Below are 17,128 nucleotides of genomic sequence, written 5' to 3'. Positions count from 1 at the left end.
TTTATATTCCTGTTATGCAACGACCACTACGTTAATAAATGATGTACCTCAATATCAGGTCAGGTCAAAGTTCGAGGTTCAAGTTTATAACACTTACCTTTGCAATGTCTGATGCAAATGATAGTTTGAACAACCAATCTAATTTTATATTATCGTTTTCTAAGACGTCCTGTGAAGAGAACAAGACACACATACAATCATATTGGAAAGAGATGCCACAAAACTTGTGGAAGCTACTGAGAAAAGGCTCGATAAAATGCTGGTCAGTGTCACTCAGATTTAACTTGACTTCAGATAATGTGTTTTTCAAGTTCAAGCATGGAAGTAGAACCCCATGGTTCAAATATGATGACTTACTTGTTTCCATGGAAGTAGTAGTTCTACTTCCATGCTTGCTTCGTATTATCTGAGTTGAACTGACATTTGATTTATTTAATATACAAACTAAATTATCACTAAAACATCTTGACTCAACTATATATATATATATATATATATATATATATATATATATATATATATATATATATATATATATATATATATATATATATATATATATATATCATCACATACGTCACGAAAGTTTGATTTTGAATGAATATACTTTTAAGTTTACAGTACTAGTGACCTTTCGGATCAATGGTGATGACAGTCATAGGTCAGGGACCTTTTGGTGATGACAGGTCGCTAATTTACATGTCGACAGCTAAACATCTGCTAAGGTTTCTGTGTACCTAATCAGCGTTAAGCGGATACACATACTAGTATTCCTTAATCCAGCAAACATGAGCTTCGCATCCAGGCCTGGAATTGGCTGATACTACTTGTGGCTGTTGTGCTTAAAGGCCACTGTGCGTAGTGTGGTCCGGTATTGGATTCAAAACAAGAAACTGACAACCTACACTAACGCAATTTAACCAATGGATTACGGACACCAACTGCACTCGTACAGTGTACAATGTAAAGGGGTGAGTTCTTGTCTTGCAGACAGTTTGAAAGTCACTTGAACTATACATTTCGCGTCTGTGACGATTTGCTCCCACGTGAACTATAATTCGTAAATAAATCAGTAGTACGTCTTGTCATCACCATGACTGCGGCCACAGTACCACTATCACAGTCCAAGGGACTGTGATGTGAAGGGACTGTGATGCGGCTATCCGTAAATAGTGCAGTAACAGGATGATATCATGGTCGCCGTTGTGGGCGCTGTTTTTGTGCGGAGCCCAAATACGTTCACCCACAGGTGATTCAATACAATTCAGGTGTACGATATTACGAGTAAATTGTTTTACCTAACAAAGCATTGCCAAAAAAATGTCCCAATTCCAATTTTAAGACATGTTAACGTAGAATGTGTCATTTCTAGTCATTTTAGAATCCAATATGGCCACTCCGTTAACTGTATGGGAATAATAATTGTCATTTTCCTTGGAAACAAGACAGTGAATCCCCAAATTTCGTTTATTATTTAAAAAGGGACCAGTAACAAAGTTAGAATTGAATAACTTTAATTTTCAGGAACATTTGTCCACGTTGCACATTCTAGCTTAACGGTAAAGTAGGCTTCACTAACCTTAGCCAAAATGTGTCACAATTCAAGTTATATCCCGTGCAGTCACTGTAAATTTTGACGAATAGCTTACCTGCAAACTCCCCTTACTACAGTAATGTGTGACAATGCATATATCTGGTGGGTCGATGCAGGCACCAACAAACTGGTTGATATTGCCATGTCGCATATCCCGCAACTATTAGAATGAAGTAGAAAAACAAACGAAGGGAGTGTTACTATACAAAGCCAAAACTAACAATAGAGGAGTTGCACCAGAAAATTGAATGCATGAGAGGAACTGTAACACAAAATTGAGTGCACCATTTATACCACATAAAACAGATTTCCACTAGCTGTTTAATTCAGTTAATTTGTTCTTGTTCTTCCTCTCAAACAAGGCCGACGCGACATTTACAAACTAGCGGTGGTCATGACGTGTCTTCTTCCTTTTGAAATCACTACAACACTCTAATATATAGACATTGACAGTAAACTGTGCACTGTAGTACTCCTGTACATTCATTTCCTTACTTCTTTGAATTCCATGAGTAAATCGCGTGTTACATGTACACTCCGTTTTCGAACTTGCTTGATTGCAACCAAGTTGCCCTGGTAACGACCGACCCTTGTGAACATTTGATTTCCGTCGTTGGAGTTTGTAGTGCTGTGTATAGCTGTATCTCCACTGAACTGTTGACATAAAACGTGAGATAGATAGGTAGAAATGTTTAGTAATGTGGCATAAGTACATCTTAGACATATTCGGTTTGGATAAAAAAACAAAACAAATTTCCTGTTGGGTCTTTCTTTGTGATCGCATATTCAGTTCTAACTTTTATAACGTCTGTAGCTCCTCCCAATCCCTATTTACAATTCTCGTCTATTATATTCCTTTCTCGAAGTATTTGTTCTTCCTCCTTCCCCCGAACCCTGTCTCCTTCCTTTCCATTGCTAATTTTATTTCCCATTTCCTTCCTTTCTTTCCTGACCTCACTCGACTCGTTGTTTCCATATATTTCTACCCTCTTCTTATCCCCTGTTATCTTCTTTTCCCCCTCGAGCTCCCGTATCTTTTCCATTTCTTTTCCAAAGCCGAACATGAAATCGAGGCAATACACATACCTAAATGTCAAACCTGCTACTTATCTGTCCAATGTCTCGATCAGAAATATCACGTAAAAATGTTCTAAGTTTCACTTGAAAATACTGTTAGTGGCAATATAAAATCCCTTCCTCCCATTATAGAATTACATGATTTGTTCTACACGTGATCATCCGATACCATTATCATGATGTATTTGATTAAGACGTTTACATTACATTACATTACATTACATTACATTACATTACATTACATTACATTACATTACATTACATTACATTACGCCATGGCGATGGGTGTTCAACAAAGACAAGTTTTGGCTGAATGACGTATATGAAAGTATCGATCACACCAGAGATTCTACGAAGAATATGAACTTAGTACTAGTAGATAATAGGACCATATGAGGCATTCCCTTAATTTGTATCTACAGAGTCAGTGTGATTGGTTCTTTCATGGTGAAATATTTGATGTGGTGTTCACTTCTTTCCTAAAATGTGTATTTCATTTGTCTGTAGCCACTCCTCAGCTATGAAAGCATTCAAACATGTTAAAGACGTCTTGATATTTTGTTATCGGCGTCTAGACTATTGGTGTTTGTAGATATGAACTTCGCGATAAACTGGAAAAAAAATAGTAATTACCCTTTGTGTTGTTTTTCTCAACAAGGTGCATGCCATTGCACATATGGCTCAGGTCATTACACGTACAGACCCTGGTGATCATCAGCTTGAAATTATTTTTCTTACGTTATCGACGTTGGAATATCATTTGAAATCTGAAATATGTGCCCTTAGCACATTTTACCAAGTTAAACTGTCCGAATGAATTAAACTTAAACACAGATAAAGGATTGCAAAATGAAACCTGAAGCCATGTCTGTGCATTAAGCGTTCATTCCATTCTCCAATCTATAGAAAACACTCTTTCATAAAACTGCCTTTGTTAACGGTCCCTTTGTTATGAAACGAGTGGTATACTATGACAATGTTTTGCTTTGGACTTAAGGGGACCTACTCTAGCTACGCTAAGACTCATGGGGTTAAATATGAGTTAAACATAAAATAAAATTTGTAACGGAAATAAACAGGATCACATGCGATGCAAATACAAGGCTAATCTCAGCCAATGACATTTCAAGGCTAGTGTTACATTTTTTTCAAAGCAATTGTATGGAATAGTGCCTTGACACAATTACCCCCCCCCCCCTCCATACCAAGTGTTATTATGCTTCTGCTATTCAAATGAGTTCAATGACAAGCCTTTTTTAAAGCCATTAGGCTGATTGTCAACTTGGCGGATTTAGATACGTTTGCTCTAGTAGGAGATTTGTAACCTGTGACGTCACACGGTCTTGGGGTGATTTTATATAGCGATATCAGAATGATCTAATTGAACGTGTGCATTGTAACGTTGAAATGGGTATGGTATCAAAGCATATATGAAGCGGATAATTAAACTTTTAATAATCCATGACTGACTGGAGCAATTCAAATGCTTCACGTCTTGCACAGAAATAAGATTCACAAGGGCCACAGTCTCAACATCAATACAATGCAGTGGATGGATGGTAGCTTGTATTTACTATAACACCCCGTGGAAGAGTATCTGGAAAATTCTAGAAGTCTCTATCAATACCAAGAAATGATATTGAAATGCCATAATACAACTGTTATCAGTGCTATTCATAATTCAATCACTCTAATCTTCCCCTTAAGGCTACAGTATCTGCCATCGTGGTTAAAATGTAAAGTAACGGTGGTGAATAATTTACAAGTTTTCAGCTGAAAGACTTGAACAAATACTATGGGATCAAGTCAGTTAAATGGCCCTAAAAGATATCTAAAAAATTCTCACACATTTATAAATGGATGATTTCAAGTCACCTGTCATAACACAAACAGTATATCGCTGCTGGACAGGGTTTCTTATTTTTACAATTATTTTAGTCACAAATTTCGACGGCCGTTTTAAAACAAGGGCGAATCGTTTTATACGGCTATCAGGGCTGAAAGTGAAAACTAAACGACATGATTTCCTCGTCGTGTTCGCATCTCAAATGAGTATAATTATATAGTTTCAGAAGCACCATACAGTTGCTGTATTGAATTTCTAGCGATTAGAATATTTTGTAAAACCGTATGCATTTAAAGATCTATGTAAAAAGGTCATATTGTTATGGACGTACACGGAGACAAATACACAAAATTATACGCATAACCAAACAAACAAACACACATGCACTCAAACAAAGACCAACACGCGTACAAACAGAAACCAACGCAAACGCATGGACACACACACACACACACACACCAATAAACAACAGTTTTTTTTCACTAAATGTGAGCAACCGGTTGAAACTTTCTTACTGTAATAGCATCTTGACATTCATCCTTTACTTACTTAACACGGTCAGGCCGAACGAATAACGATATACGATTCAACGTAACCTAAAAATAGTTGACTTCTCCTACCTTACTCGTGTGACTTAATTTGCTTCCGAAGTGACTTTTACTTCCCGTGGATGTGAATGATATATCATAGTAATCGATCTTCCATAGTTTATTCATTAGTTCTTCTTCGTATTTACGATTCCTGTATAAATCGATAGAACAACGTTAGATGGATAGATATGTGTACTCGCACTTGTGGAATTATTCATGTCCAATAATGAGGCGAGTCGTAATGAGAGACAACACCCGTCGTCAGTAATGTACATGTTCCAAAATCAGGGTCTAATAGCTGCTCTCATGTGTAATCAAGTTTAAATTGTTCTTACACTTAACAATGGATTCCTTAAATTTCTTCGAATTTTATCAAAAATTTAATACGTTACTTCCGCTTTCCACAAATGACATTGAGTACCGCCACCTTTGTGAAAGGAAATTACGGGACTAATTAATTGTATGTGCACGACTGTATCATTACAAAATATCCCCATACTTTGTGAATACGAGTGCATTGATATTGTTCATGCAACTATATACAATATAAAAACCTTCTAATTCTCCTAACCCTCCCCACCTTGCAGTTACTGAAGACTACCTTAGTATGTTGATTTAGAGACAGAATTCGTTTGGTCTGTAGATTAATATTAAACAGTACAATTGATGTTTGATCGGTTGAACATTTTAAAATTAGATTTCATTAATTGTTGAATTAACCACGGACGAGAGAAGGTCGTTCTTTACCATCGCACACTTATCTAACAGAAAGCCTAACATTCAAAAAAAACATTCGTAACGCGCAACAACGTAGCCACAAAAGCACATTCCCAAGTTGCAAAGTCAGTGCATGCTAAGAATCATAGCTCTTGAAATATATAGCTCTTTTTCTTCGAAAATATTATTTGATGAAAGAAAAGTAACGTAAAATATAAGCACAACAAAGCCAGACAAACGGCTGAAAGATTGTCAATTCGAAATGAATAAAAACAAAGGTAGCTTGAACAAAGACAATTACTAAGTATAAGGGGTATGCTAAATATATAGTAAGTATGCGAGAATTAGAAGAGGAATTGAGTGAATAAACATCTATTGAATTAGGTTTAGAATAGCAGCTGTTGCTGTGGATGATTTCCCCTTACCAAAAACATGAAAAACGCAAATGTCTCGGAAAGACACTTCGTGTGGATACGTAGCTAACGCGTCACATGAAAGAAAAAGAGAAACAAATAAAACGTGACTGTGTATTTTTAAAATATAAGCATGATATTGCAATGGGTGAGGTTCCAAATAGTGGTATGTCGTCTATATGATCAGAAGGCATGCAGCAATTATATTGCAATGATGTTTGCCTTTTTCACCAGTATTATGATGTTGTTAAACTGTAGCGCTGTCTGTTGTATACTGCTCACTTCAATCTCTTTTATTTCATGTAATATTATGGAAATGCACGACAGGTATGGTTCACAGCTGATATAACTCACCTGTATACGATATAACCAATGACGCCAATGATGCCTAAACCGATAATGGAACACACTACAGCCACAACTGAGACTTGATCTGTCAACAGAAATGTAAGTGCGACTTTGAAAATATAAGGTGAACTTTTCCAACTTCTACAAGTTGGCACACTCACATTATATTCATATATATATATATTGCAGAACTTGCATTCGTTTTCAGAAATCGTTTCCTTGAAAAATAGGAATTTTGAATATACTTGCGTTTTTCACATTATTATTACCTTAAAAACACGTTTCAGTAGGGTAATAAGTGTATTTGTGTCTTAGGTTAGTTGACATTATTTACAATCAATACTGTCATTGTCTGATGTCATTTTGGCCAATATGATAGAAAACGTCTTCCAAGTAAAACATAGCTTACATTTAATCAGTTGCAACGAATAACATTATAGATTACTATTATAAAGGGTCTGTCTTATTTAGTAGCATACTTTTTTATACACTGACGCCTCCCCCTCCGAAACCTTCTCTCCCTTATGCAAAAAGTGCAATATAGACATACAGAACTGACAAAAAGAAAGTTATAGTCGGATCCTTGTTACATGGAAACAACTTAAATGTGGCATAAATTGTTAGTATGATCATTCATTTCGTCGCAGTGCTAGATCTAATGTATTGAAACTTTCAGATTTGTATTTATTTTTGGACTTTTCGTACTCATTTGTTCTGATATTTACAAAACACCACACATGAGGATCAGTACTTTAATATAACATTTGTGGTAAAAATTTACCAACTTAAGAATTATAACAAATAATAACCGATATTTGGTAAAGTGCGCAAACCAAGTTCATATATTCAAATCAGCAAAATATCACCATTCCCTTTAAGACGAATGGATTTTACTTTTTTAATTCATGTCGTCTCTTCAGAAGATCATCTGTTTTAGTCTTACAATATGCCATACGGATTACAATATTGTATGTTGACATTATCAAAGAAATCAATGTAAGAAGATAAATATTGTGCGCTTGTCTAAGAATCAACCGAGTAGAATAGATCCGAAGAAACATAATCACATTTTTATTTCTTTGAATTCGCTCAAAAGTGAAATAAGAGCACATTCTTTTCACGGTATGGAGAGAGTGACTTTAGCGAAATGTATTTACATCAAATAGAAATAAAATAACAAAAGATTTAACTAACTCAGAAATTGATAAATAAACATAGCGATGTTTGATTTCATCACAGTTGCAATAATCTTGTTTTTTTTTAAATAACACATTGTAAAGAAGTAACAACAATTCCAAAAATACGAATGACATTATTTCGTTAATATTGTGAGTGACAGATAAAAATCTACCTACATATTAAGCCTCTAAATCTGAATGCTCACCGAAGTTTCTTGTCGAGCAGATTTCTCCGGTGCAAGCTGGGCGATCTCTCGGTGGTGTAGTACGACCGGATGGCCATATAATAGAGCGACCTATGTCTTCGTAAGTATTCCGACTGCAAAAGACAAGATGATTCAGTAAGTTCAAGAAAGAGAATTAATGCTTGTTCTGATGTTCCAATAATGTAAAAAAGACAAATTGCATCTGGGTGATATTTCAAAGCAGTGCCCCTGACCGCGAGAAATATTAACATCCATTAATCAGAGTTACCCATGGCGAAAAGTAATACATTGTTACTTTACTGTCATATGTTGAAGGACACTGTTATATAACTCTCCTTAGACTTACACATACAGAAACCATGTGTTTGGCCAATTCACAAATACAAGTCAATAGATACTACATTATTATGATATCCAACACTGTGTTTTATAGTCCGTTCCAAATTACCATGATTTGAAGTACTCCATTGCTCATCTGGCATGAAGAAGGAAATTTCGATTTTTCACTAGCAGTCCAAGGAAGGCAGCATTGGCTAACTCTGTGTGTCAGTAATGAAATCGCCATGTCGACGTGTGCATAACCTCCCGTGTTTTGTAACTTCCAATCCCAATATAAGCATTCTTGTTCTAACTATAGAGATGATTTAAATGTATTTGTACTAATAATTACCTGTAGTAATACTCTGCAACCTTAACATAAGACCCATTCTGTATGTTTCTAAGCATATAGTTTACATCTCTGTCGCCGTTTTTGTCAATGTGAACTTCACCAGTAATGCCTATAACAAGATCAATATAAAGATCAGTTACGATCCATATAACGAACAACATTTGCTGTTCATCTGTTCATTGCAGTCTCACACGTTTGCCTTAACAACAATTAACCTGGGCTAACACACTTCAAATGAAATGGAGAAGGTAAATATTGAACTCTGAAATCACAATCGGCTTCATTCAAAGGGCATTGCTGACTAGTCTAGTTTAAGCAACAAGCATACGTGAGGACGATTGCACTAGGTATGTGTTATATATATATAGTTACGTTAGCCCGTATACGTGCAATGAAGCATGCTTTGTACCAACTCAATGATCTGGACGGTCTCTAGTTACCCAGCGCATCTTTATTGCCTTCAATGGTTAAGCTATATTCTCATTGTACATCATAAATGGTATCATATTTTATATATTATGACCAAAAGGAACTAATGAGGACAATTTAAATGTATAGAAATGTTCTTGACAAATTAATGACAATTATCATTCGATGGTTGACGTTTGTGATGATTCTTAACGCCTTCAGAAACTTTTGTATAATTGATTTTATTTCTTAAAAGGGGTTGTAAGGCTACATTTATTTTACCTGTCACTTACGCAACACGTTTCCAGTTTTTCTGAGGTAACCACTAAAAGACTATACATTTAAAATGGAACAAAAATATTGATATACATAGGAGAGAATATTGAAAAATAGAACGAGCTATTAAACATTTGTGTCAATATTTAAATATATCAGCTGTGGTTTCCATAAAGTAGGAATGTTGGAAATATGCATGATATAATTGTGTTGAATATTGAAGCACAAGTAGATATTAAGAAATTTAAGAAAAAGTTAGGGAAATGATACTGTCTGTCTCTCTATCAAGAATTTGTGAGAAATAAGAGCTCGAGAAGAACATGTGATGTCCACCTGTCCATCTGGTAAAGTAAAAAACCATATCAGAAACTAAGAAGACAAAATTCGGATCTATTAAAAAGCTCAAATCATTAGTATTAGAAATTTGATAATACCTTACAGCAGATGTTGACGGCAGGATTGGCTTCTCAAAGATATGAAATATAGACGTTATCGATTTAGGAGAATTTCTAGTGTAAAGGTTATGTTAAATCTACTCGGTTGTTTAGATAATAATTCTGTTCGATTCCTGTTTCATAAACCAAGGTATAGTAGAAAGAATACAAAATTTTTAACCATCATTTTCGAGTGAGTGACCAGTGAGCAAAAGAAATAGTCTGCTATATTTCCGAAAGCTTCAAAAATGACTTGTAAGGTACAAAAATACGACATGTTTTAATCATAATTTTCAAGTGAATGAAGCGTGAACACAGGAATTGGTTTACTACATTACACAAGGTCAACAAGGAGATCATGTTGAATCTAATTAAAGTAATAATTATATTAGATTCTTATTTTATAAACTAGGGCACAGTACAAAGGATACAACAGTGAACTTAAGGAGTATTCCACTGCACTTGCAAAGCTTGAAACTGTGACTTGTTAGCTAAACCATAAATAACCTTATAATATTTACATTATCAAACAAGGGAAATAGATATTATGTTTATCAAAGATTTATAGACTCAATTTCATTTCATTTCCAATAAGGTTTCCATTGCATTGCATCTGCATGCAGTCAGGTGACAAGTCTCCTTGGAAGCACCTACAGAGACGTTCTGGAGATTTCATGACTCTGCATAGGGATTAACAATTTCATTTGGAACGCATTGGGGGTTACGATGACGGAGCTCACAACAATGTCGAATTACTATTGGTTTCTCTTATTTTGATACGAGTGTGAGAACATGGAAATTCTAATCCCTTGCCACTTAGTTGTCAATATTCTATTAGACGTTTTGGTGTGGTTAATCAAACTGCGTCTCATAATCTAAACTATTATGTGACTGAGATAAATCTTTGTAATGACATTCAGCTATGCTTTACCTCAATACATATTTTGAGACGACAAAAGACAAACTCACATGTTTGAACTCCCTTATGCGTCACCAATCTCGCAATCTGATTGGTCGAGAGTCGTGCAGATATGCCGAGTTATTTTTCTCCAATTGTCGCATTTATTTGCTTATTATATCAAGTGGTCATCAAATCCCCCACGTAAACATATTCAGAAATACGGCATTTCGACTGCCTTATTCAATGTAAACCGTACAAGATATTGTTTTTAACATTGTCACAACTTTTTAGAACGTGTATTTTGTGTCAGAAGGAACTAGTCAGAAATTCAACCTCAAATGAAAAATGTACGAAGACAACCGACGATGGCCGTTAAAAACAACTACATTATAGTCATTAGATATGTATGATGCTAGGCTCGACAGTATATAACATGGAAGTGATATTATGTCGGGATATTTAATGACGAATTCGTAGTCGCATGTGGCGTATAAACGTGTCATTTGCCAAAGACTGTTCCACAACTCTGTCATTTTTTCCAGTATAATGGCTCGCGTCTGGTTTGCTGTTATTATCAAAGAATGACCTCTCGCAGAAAGATATATAATTATGGTATTTGGTAAATAACATATACTTACATGCTGTCTTTCCTCTTGAGAACAATCCTATTTATATCTTGGCTAGTTATATAACAGTGATGTCAAAAGAAGTATCTGCTCATCACAACTAAATACATTTTCGAACTATTAAGCAGAGAGTCGAACAGACAGCAAAAATTGAAGTCTTTAATTGGGAAACTGCAACCTAATATGTTACTTCGACTGTGATACCTTAGAATAGATTACCAATTTATTTCTCGTTTTACCTTGGAATTTCCTATCGAAAAGTCTTTTACTAATGTTCCATCCGTCATTATCCGAAACTCCATCCGAAAGACTATCATTCAGCGCTGCAGCATAAAGCAAGATGGCATCATATATCATAGTCCCTTCCATAATTATCTAGAAAGCATAAAAAGAAGAATATTAACTGTAGATTACTGGGTATAAATTGATAGATGAGTGAAATGTTTTTATACAGTATTAAACTGCTAACAATAAAATTCATTTCAGGATGCAAGTATAAATTGTTGTGAAAATGCCTGGCACAAATTATCCTATTAGCTAGGGTATAGTATTAGTGTCAAATTAATCTGTAAAGGTTAAAACTAAGAAGTACTATGATACGAATTGCTTCAAGGTGCATGTACTAGCATGGTTCGTTGAAAGATATGAGCTATGAGCTCTAAATTAACACTCAAGATGATGGGGAGTTACATTTTTGACTTAATTTTCTTCGTTGCGTCCATTTATGAATTTGAATTAATCTAAAATTGAATGTACGGGCCATGGACACGACTAGTTCTGCTGAACTATTTTCATGGTCCCCATTAGATAACACATGTATATTTCCTTTTGTCCAATTTGTTTGAAAGTGTAATGTATTATTTATTTATTTATTTATTGTTTTGTTTTTTGTTATCTGATGAAATAAATTTCAATTCAATTCAATTCAATTTCAATGTTTTTTATGGGTAATACATATGTTGGGAAGAAGTCATACCTTGTTAAATTGTAGCCGTACGTGGGGAATCACTGTGATAACAGTTACTATGGTTTTAACATCCAGATACTAACGTTTATGTCATAAATCAATACAATTACCTCATCGCTATCTGGCATATCATAATAGAATGGGGCTTCTTTCATTTTCTCTCTCGTTCTCACTTTAAAATCGTCATAATCGGGGTCTTCGTGGGGCTCCAGCAGATTAACGTCTAACAACCCTGTTGAAAGAAAATAACTTGTCAAGTTAATAGAAATGAATTTTTAAGGAAATCACAGCAAGATACACACATTACCTCGACTCAATATTGGTCTTGGGCCTATTGAGAAAACAACTGAAAAGTTAAGCGCTTACTAACGGATATTTATACATGTTTTGAAATCGTAACCAAATATTTTGCTTGTGAATCCTTACGCTTACATTCATTTAGCAAGAGCTTGTTCTATATTATGAGTAATTACACTATGAATAGCATTTTCAAATTGAAAGTCGCTGTATTCTCTTATGAGATTTATATGGTATTACTAAAGATCATATTTTTCAATTTTCAAAATTGCAAATAAAAGTCATCATTCAATGATAAATATAGCGTAGCGATACAATGCGTTTGATTTGATACAGGGTAGATATGTAATATCCGGATGACAAACTAGATTATGTGTATTAAATTTGACGACGGGGCTTTGTAAAAATCACGGAATATAATAAAGCGCTCAGAAATGTACAAATCAGAAGATCTCTCATTCTGATTACCTGATTTAAAAGTTATTAAGATTGCAAAAACCACATACTGTTGTTCACTTGAGTGTGTAAATGACAGCATACCTATTCATTATTGTAACTGGTACGTGTAAAATTGCATTGATGCAAGACTAAAATATCACTTGTAGTTGTTGTTAACCTTGTATTGCCATATGTCATGAATTATAGGTTTGTGATCATAACCACTGAAGAATTCAATCGGCTGCTAATAAAATATCCTTTCTAAATTGCTGTAATGCAGACCGTATTTCACTCTGACGATAAAAATTGGAATTCCCATTGTGTATGACGACAAATCGACAATTCGTATCCATTACAGTTACTACATCAGCATAAATCAAATGCCTCGTTCCCCAGTTCATTTTCAAAGTTATTGACCCTATCTGTAAATTTTATGGATGTTGATAAATTGCTAGTGAAATTAACAACCATATCTCAGTTTTTGAAAACGAATAGTTATTATAATCATTAGTAAACGCCTAGAGCCAATGTCATATAATAGGAACTAGGGCATAATAATTTTAAAAGGTTGCACGTACTAAAGTACACATTCGACAATAACCAATGCCATTCCAAAACCGAGAAACATTAAACCACTGCCTTCCAGTCAATGTCTTCGAATCCATGATTTCTGAATTTATCATTTCGTGAGTACAAGACAATTTTACATCGCCTCAGGACAATAAAACTCATGAGTCACACTGTAGCTGTTCTGGAAAATGTGCCAATGAGAATGAGTTAAATTAATTTTACGTTATAAAACTATTTCAATACATGGAGAAATTTGAGTCATACGTTCTTTTGAGGATGATCATTTATACGGTTACAGTTATCAAATGTTTCTTGTAGATTGCGTCATGTTGGGGAATTTGGCTTCCGAAGGCATTGGCTTCCGATTGTTTCCGAAACTTACCGAAAATCCGAAGATAGGCATTCAAACTGGCGTCGTCCAAGAAACGTAACATTAAATGATATCTCGCAAAACATCGCACATATCATAAACTTGTATAAGGGGATAGACATGTTGGCGACCTTGATATTATAAAAACGATTGTACTAATATCGGATTTTCTGTTTCAAATATTTTGGAAAGATCTGGAATTTAAATCCATTTCTATTACATAAGTGAGGACAGATTATCCTTTAAATGTACAACCTTAGAATGTATGAAATGGGTCAAAATTCCCATTGTAGGTTTGTTGCTTACAGACGTTGTTAATTGCCTTAGCAGGAGTGTTCATTCATAGACAGTGGAGGTCTATGGTTCATTAAAGCAGTGTCGTAATTTCCTGCTTCAAATCAGTAGTGTATAAGTTCACCGATTTCCCTGCCTTATTATATATTTGTTGTTAATAAAGTACCATTGTCGACACCGTCTAGTACACCACATTTGAGGCATCGAGATTGATATACATATACCATGTAATGGATATCCCCGAATATTTAAGTGACTCATTCATTGTAGCAGTTTCATTTTAGATACATTTGTCTTTGACCTTTATGGTAAGCTCAGATTAAACTGAGTACTTCGGACAAAAAATGGACCGATTTTTTATGATGTTTATTGATCTTTAATTATTTCTTCATTTCCTTTTTTTTTATTTGGCATACCTTAGTAACCAGATAATATTTGCCTGATCCAAAGAGGGTCGCATCCTTACGGGTGTAATAATATTTAATGACTGAGTGACTGGCAGAACCTACATTGTTTGACAGAGTCAACCTGTACGAGATCATTCTTAGGAACAGGGTAGTAATTTAATCAAAAAGGACGAAGAAACAGTTAATATTATAGATGTGCTTAGGATTTCTCATTGTACTGTCGGTGTGTACTTGAAGAGAATAGAAGCCATTCAGATAACATTCCATTTTACCCTATACCATTATTGAGGCAAGTATTAAAAATACAATCGAAAGTGCTATATTTCAAGAATTGCCCAGGAATTGCCTACGTCTATGATACAGTAAATTACCATTAGTTATTGTATTCATTACAAAGTTCCATCTGTCTACTTCAACTCAGCTGTGGGTTCTGGACCGCAATAACTTAATGAGCTTCTTCATATACTCCATAAAAACAACTCTGCTCCTCCTCCGGTTCTCGTCTTCATGGTGTTCCAAGGGCATATACAAAGACCTTCGAATCTGTAAGAGATCTTTAGGCCGTACATCATGGAACAGTCTTCCCTTCGATCTCCGCCATCCTAAGTCTCTTACATCCTTCCGTCGCTCTCTCAAGACCTATCTGTTTAAACATTAGTCTCAGCCTTTTGCAATTGCCTAGTATCCAGTGTCTGTGAATCCACTTTTCCCCTTACCACACAGTAAATCTATCCACTTCTTCCTCGAGCTCGAGCTCTGCTTGCAGAGATTAGGCGCCTTAGTAATCTCCTTTGTTATAATTATTACCTAACCTTTCAAAGAATGATACGTGATATATGAAAGATGCCAAAACAACATGGCAATATAATCTCTCATGGGTTATTTTTCAACTATATAATATCATTGCAGAAGTAGGCGTTTTGTAAAGGGTCTCTTGATCGATCGCAAATATATGAAAGGTATTATTCAATGATAATACAAACTTATTTTTATCTAAAATATTAGTATTTTACATGTGTTGATTGTGTTTGAAGGGTATCTAGATTGTGGTATATAATTTATAATTTTCACTCTCTCATACAACCATTGTGTTGTTGCTGGTTTCTCCTATTCAATGTGCGATATGCCATTGTTAATTCATTTATTTCTAGAAATATATTCATATTTTGTTATTTAAGTTAGTTCTCTACAGTATAGCATACGTCAGAAGCCGTTACCATAACACCATGCTGAGTAATTGAAAAGGTTGGAGCAATTACATTTTAATCTTTAGCTGTAGTTAGGAAATTCATTACCATCAATGATAGGTATTTGAAAACTCCCAAAGCTGTAATAACATGCTTATTGCCAACACTATTCACAGTGGACCTTGGTAAACTGAATAATAATGGATGTAATTCTTCAATTGAATCCTCCAAGGCAACTTTCCACGTCGTTGACACGTACCTTCCTGGTTATATTGATGGTAACTGAGTTTTATGTCACGTACAAGTAGCAAGCTATTTATGAGTGTATCGAACTAGCCACTAAAGTTTCTATGCAATCATGGTCATATGCCTGGGGCTTGAGATCTTATTTCTTTTACCTTATTATGCATGTACAGTTTACACTGTAAACTAATTTCCCAGTGTTACCCTTTTATTTTCTCTTGCATTACTATTTTAAAACTGATGCAGTACGAGACAGATGATTTTGTCATACATCCTTTCCTTATGTTATAAAGTAATATGTTGTTGTCTCAATGACACTGTCAATATGCCACTGTAGGCAAGTAGATTTGTTGACCTTTACTCTAGACTTGAATTCTAATCCATACGCTTCTGACAAATTTGTCTTTTGTAACATTGCATTTCTAAAATCAAGCTTACAGTATTCATACCCTAGCTTACAGTATTCATGGTGTCCAATATCAGTGGAACATATATATTGTGACAACGAACGTAAATCCACTGAAATGAAAATTCGAAACCTGATAAGATTAAAGTATTTCGCAAACGTTTACTCTCCAGGATATGTGGATGATCATTTACACTAACTAGCATACGTACGAAACAGTATTTCTGTCAGAGAAACTGATAGACACTTCATAAAACATCATACATGGACTGCTTGAAACATAAATCACGCTTCGTTTAATATAGAGTTTCCTGCAGAAAATGGCATTCTAATCAACGTTAGGCCTAATAAAAAAAGTGTATGGTTCTGATTACGCTCAATTTTAGAATAGCTGGGGTACTTAGAATTGGAGTTTTTTCATATGTGAGTGTCTAGTCCAGGTAGTTATGTTTTCCGTTCTTTTCTATATGGTCTCTGTGTTATAAGTTTCTTCTCAGACGTACCGCCATTACAGATTGAAAGAGTAGTTTTATATTGTCTTATTAAGTTGATGTCAGTTTCCGCATCCACTATTTCTTGCGAGACTTCACAATTTTCGCAGTTTATTATTTTTTTCTCGAATACGTAATAGGTTTTGGGTCGGCGTGAAACCAAACAATTTATTT

The 17,128-nt window shown here is 34.9% G+C and overlaps 1 protein-coding gene across 1 annotated transcript in view; it reads right to left on the bottom strand.

Moving 5' to 3' along the window:
- Positions 1-17,128, bottom strand: part of LOC144447850 (atrial natriuretic peptide receptor 2-like) — a 52,724-nt gene that overhangs the window by 7,490 nt on the left and 28,106 nt on the right. Inside the window, exons 3-11 of the mRNA XM_078137970.1 lie at positions 12,362-12,483; positions 11,524-11,659; positions 8,640-8,748; positions 7,970-8,082; positions 6,592-6,670; positions 5,138-5,258; positions 2,090-2,248; positions 1,650-1,754; positions 98-169 (exon numbers count right to left, since the gene is read on the bottom strand). Coding sequence (XP_077994096.1) covers positions 98-169; positions 1,650-1,754; positions 2,090-2,248; positions 5,138-5,258; positions 6,592-6,670; positions 7,970-8,082; positions 8,640-8,748; positions 11,524-11,659; positions 12,362-12,483 — 1,016 coding nt within the window. The remainder of the gene's footprint in view (positions 1-97; positions 170-1,649; positions 1,755-2,089; positions 2,249-5,137; positions 5,259-6,591; positions 6,671-7,969; positions 8,083-8,639; positions 8,749-11,523; positions 11,660-12,361; positions 12,484-17,128) is intronic.

This window comes from Glandiceps talaboti, chromosome 16 (assembly GCF_964340395.1).
Source record: "Glandiceps talaboti chromosome 16, keGlaTala1.1, whole genome shotgun sequence".
NCBI lineage: Eukaryota > Metazoa > Hemichordata > Enteropneusta > Spengelidae > Glandiceps > Glandiceps talaboti.
This window is presented reverse-complemented; position numbering and strand designations above follow the sequence as displayed.